The sequence below is a fragment of the Helianthus annuus genome, chromosome 11 (assembly GCF_002127325.2).
Source record: "Helianthus annuus cultivar XRQ/B chromosome 11, HanXRQr2.0-SUNRISE, whole genome shotgun sequence".
Classification (NCBI taxonomy): Eukaryota; Viridiplantae; Streptophyta; class Magnoliopsida; order Asterales; family Asteraceae; genus Helianthus; species Helianthus annuus.
The window spans coordinates 127863975-127867864 of record NC_035443.2 but is presented as its reverse complement, the minus strand read 5'-3'; the positions used below and the strand labels follow the sequence as shown (position 1 = coordinate 127867864).

Here is a 3890-nt window from a genome sequence, read left to right as displayed (position 1 = left end):
ACTTTTTGTTCGGTTAATAATGTCGCTGCAAAGTGCAGGTCCACATCCCTCTTCCAAATACGGGTCGATAAAATGTTTCATTGTTAGTTTTTCACGGTTTTATACCCCGTCGCAACGCTGAGAGAGTAAGGGCTTAATACTAGTCTTCAATATTAGTTAATTTGATATTTTACCATCTTAGGTTTATTAGAGTGAGCGCATAGGCCAACTTTGGTGTAAGGGTTTCTTATAATCTATGTATACTTTTATATAATCCAGTACCCTTTTAAGGATCAAAAAATCTCTCATGAGCTATATGCAACTAAATCCTAATAATACGATATTAATTAATATCTGTAATTAACAATTTTTGTTCATCAAAGTTTATTTGTCTTTGTTTATTTTTCATGTGGTATATTAACGAATGAATATAAGTATATTCCTTAGCGAACAAACATGAAAAAAAATATGTATTAATCTATATGCATCTATGTGTTTATGTTCGTTTATTTGTCCGATTAAAGTTAAACAAACGAACATAAACATATATATAACTCCTCATGTTCGCTTGGTTCATTTATGGGCCTATGCTAGTTTACACAAATCAATTGAAAATCTTCTCCTTGTGAATTTATGTATGTTAATACTGACCATTGATTCAGATATTCACTTGAGCAAAACACTAACAAAGTATATAAATTATTGCAACAACTTTGTCATTATCATGAACGACTGATCACAATAGCATATTTCAATGATGTGCAGCTAACTATAGAAGCTTTTGCAAAGCAGGCAAGGATGAGGAGAATGATGTTGGATCCGGTCCCTCTTAAATGGAAAAAATTATGGGATACATGCGATCTCCGAAGCTTCATGCTCTTAAGTCTCTCATTACAAACGTTTTTAATAATCGTTGCTCCTTTGAGAAAACGAACAAAAAGCAATTTGATAATCATGTTATTGTGGTCTGCGTACTTGTTAGCAGATTGGGCGGCCAACTTTGCTGTTGGACTTATCATGAAAGGCCAAGGAGATTCTAGTGACAACCCAGGCAAAAAGGGTAGGGATACTTCTGAAGATGCAGGCCTTCTTGCCTTCTGGGCATCATTTATTTTGGTGCACCTTGTTGGCCCGGACACCATTACGGCTTTTTCTTTGGAAGATAATGAGTTGTGGCCCCGGCATCTTTTTGGTCTTGTCTTCCAATTTTTATCTGCTGTTTATGTGTTTATTCTGTCACTTCCGCATAACGGGCTATGGATTCCCACTTTGTTGGTGTTCTTTAATGGAATGCTGAAATACATTGAGAAAACACGCTCGTTTTATCTTGCGAGTGCCGATATATTCAAATCTTCAATGCTTAAAAAAGCTAACCCTGACATCAATGCTTCAAAACTTATAGATATGCACAATACCATGAAGGAAGCCAAAATGCCTGCTAAAATTGAGGTGATTCCCGACCAAGAAATAGTGACCATATCAAGGGTCATATCAGCTAACAAGACTAAAAAGGGGATTTTAACAGAATTGGAGGTGGTGCAGTATGGTTATCAGTTCTATGAAAAATTTATCGGTCTTATTGTTGATATGATTTATGGTGAAAAGGAACGGCATCAGAGCCGCGATTTCTTTTTGAATCGCACTGCGAATGATGCATTCAAAGTGATTGAGGTCGAGTTAAACCTAATCCATGAAGTTCTCTTCACCAAGTTTCCTATGGTGCATGGTAAGAACGGAGCCATTAGACGGCTTTTATGTCTTGTGACTGTTTGTTTAGCAATCACATTGTTCTTATTGAAAAGCAAAACAAACTTCAGAGAAGCTGATGTTAGGATTACTTATTGTTTGCTCTTTGGGGCATTGGTTTTTGATTTAATTTCTCTATTCATGATCTTTTCTTCTGATTGGACCATCATTGCTCTTCGGGGATCGCCTGATGATGTGCCGCCTCACAACTCTCTCAAGAACAAAATCATCACATTATTTCTCAAACTTAAGACAGAGGGCATACTTAAGGTCATTAGAGCATTTACATCCGAGTTGGTAAATCATGTTTTTTCCTTATGTATTCAGGTAACTTTTCAAAACCTTACAAATTACCCATTTCACCCAATTGTTTATATCTTATTAAAAAAAAAAAAAAATTCTTTAAAATCATAAGGTAAATGGATTAGAACTCGGACATGAATGCTCTAACTGCAGTTATATCTAACTAACATATGTCTAATACAGGATCCCAAAAGCAATACAGAATCAAACCAGTATGCTAATAGGAATGGAAGGTGGTCGGAAACCATTTCAACTTTCAACCTTATCAACTATTCCTTGCACCGACGTCATCAATCATTGGAAAAGGTTTTGAACAACTTGGGGTTTACTCGGTTTCTTGATGGCATATCATATGTAGAACCCGAAGAATTCACCGTGTATCTTAGAGACTTCATCTTCGACGAGCTAAGAGCGAAATCGGAATTCGCAGATGACTTGGAAGAAGCTAAGGAGATCAATTCGGCACGAGGCAATTGGGTGCTTCGAGTAGAAGCAGGTTGGGATAGCTTACTTAAATATGTTTTCGAGGTCGATTATGATCAAAGTCTCATTGTATGGCACATCGCTACCAATTTATGCTACCACAAAGAAGACGATAACGGTATGCACAACACATCCAGCAAGAAGAAGCACAACACATCCAGCAAGAGGAACATCGCAAAACTCTTATCTGATTACATGATGTTCCTACTATACTTGCAACCAAACATCATGTCAACACTAGAAGGTGTTGCACATATACGGTTTCTATATACTTTTACAGAAGTTAGCGCCCAGATCCAAAGGTTTTCCGAAATAACTGATTCGAAACCTAGAAGTGTTTGTGAGGAGATCCTTAAGACGTCAAGAACTAATGTGAACTCTTTGTTATTCGAAAGTTGCAGTTTGGCTAATCAATTGATAGAGATCTCAAAGAAAGATCCGAAATCGGGGAATGATCCGAAATTGGATAAATGGGAGATTCTAAGCAAGGTATGGGTGGAGATGTTGTGTTATGCTGCGATTAACTCACGAGTCAACACACAAGTAGCCCAAGTGAGTAAAGGTGGTGAACTTATTACCATAGTTTGGTTGTTGATGACTCATTTCGGTTTCGGAGATCAATTCCAACCAAATAAACATAATAAAAGAGTAAAGCTACATGTTGGCAAGTAATTTCGACTTTTTTTTAACTGCTTGAAGGATCTTGAAGAGCATAAATAAGTTTACCGATTCTAGACTGCATAACGAATCATGATAAACAAATTGAAGTGAATATGATAATTTGCATTTCCAAATATTATTAGCTTGATAAATAATTTTCGTAATATTATGTAAATAAGAAATGAAATAAGTGTTTTGAACTCAATAATATTACATTACAACTGGTTAATGTGTGTTTATATTTCTTTTATTGTTACCGTTATTGTTTTTTTTAATGGCGGAAGACTTTATATATATATATATATATATATATATATATATATATATATATATATATATATATATATATATATATATATAAAGCCCTGCAAGAAGCTGGGGAGAAAGTACAACGACAAAAAGCAAGAAAAAACTCTTGTTCACCAGAATAATTCACAGCGGAAGTGTTTTCATACATTGAATTCATTTGTGATCTTGGTTGATTGATCGAAGTGAATGGTATTCGAATAATGGACAATTTCGGTTGAAGAAGAAACTGTCTTGGTGCCGAGAGAAGTTCCCGGCAATGTACATTTATATCAGACACCAGAACGGTTATGTGGTGGTTTGGTTTTGGCGGGAGTAACCGTCAAACTGTAAGCGTTTAACCAACCGACACAACCGTTTGTCTATATCGTTTCATACACACATATATAATGAAATATAGTAATAAAATATAA

General features: G+C 35.5%; 1 protein-coding gene across 1 annotated transcript; it reads left to right on the top strand.

Moving 5' to 3' along the window:
• Window positions 1–777: 777 nt before the first annotated feature.
• Window positions 778–3183, top strand: LOC110892120. The gene is made up of 2 exons (XM_035979961.1): window positions 778–2022; window positions 2212–3183. Exons 1-2 carry the CDS (start codon window positions 778–780, stop codon window positions 3181–3183), a joined length of 2217 nt encoding a protein of 738 aa, XP_035835854.1.
• The last annotated feature ends 707 nt before the right edge of the window (window positions 3184–3890 follow it).

What these genes read in the sequence shown, in the direction of transcription:
- LOC110892120 (XM_035979961.1), top strand. Translation starts at nt 778, where the DNA reads ATGAGGAGAATGATGTTGGATCCGGTCCCTCTTAAATGGAAAAAATTA. An exon ending in GAGCATTTACATCCGAGTTG is followed by an intron (nt 2,023 to 2,211) that starts GTAAATCATGTT and finishes TGTCTAATACAG; the next exon opens with GATCCCAAAAGCAATACAGA.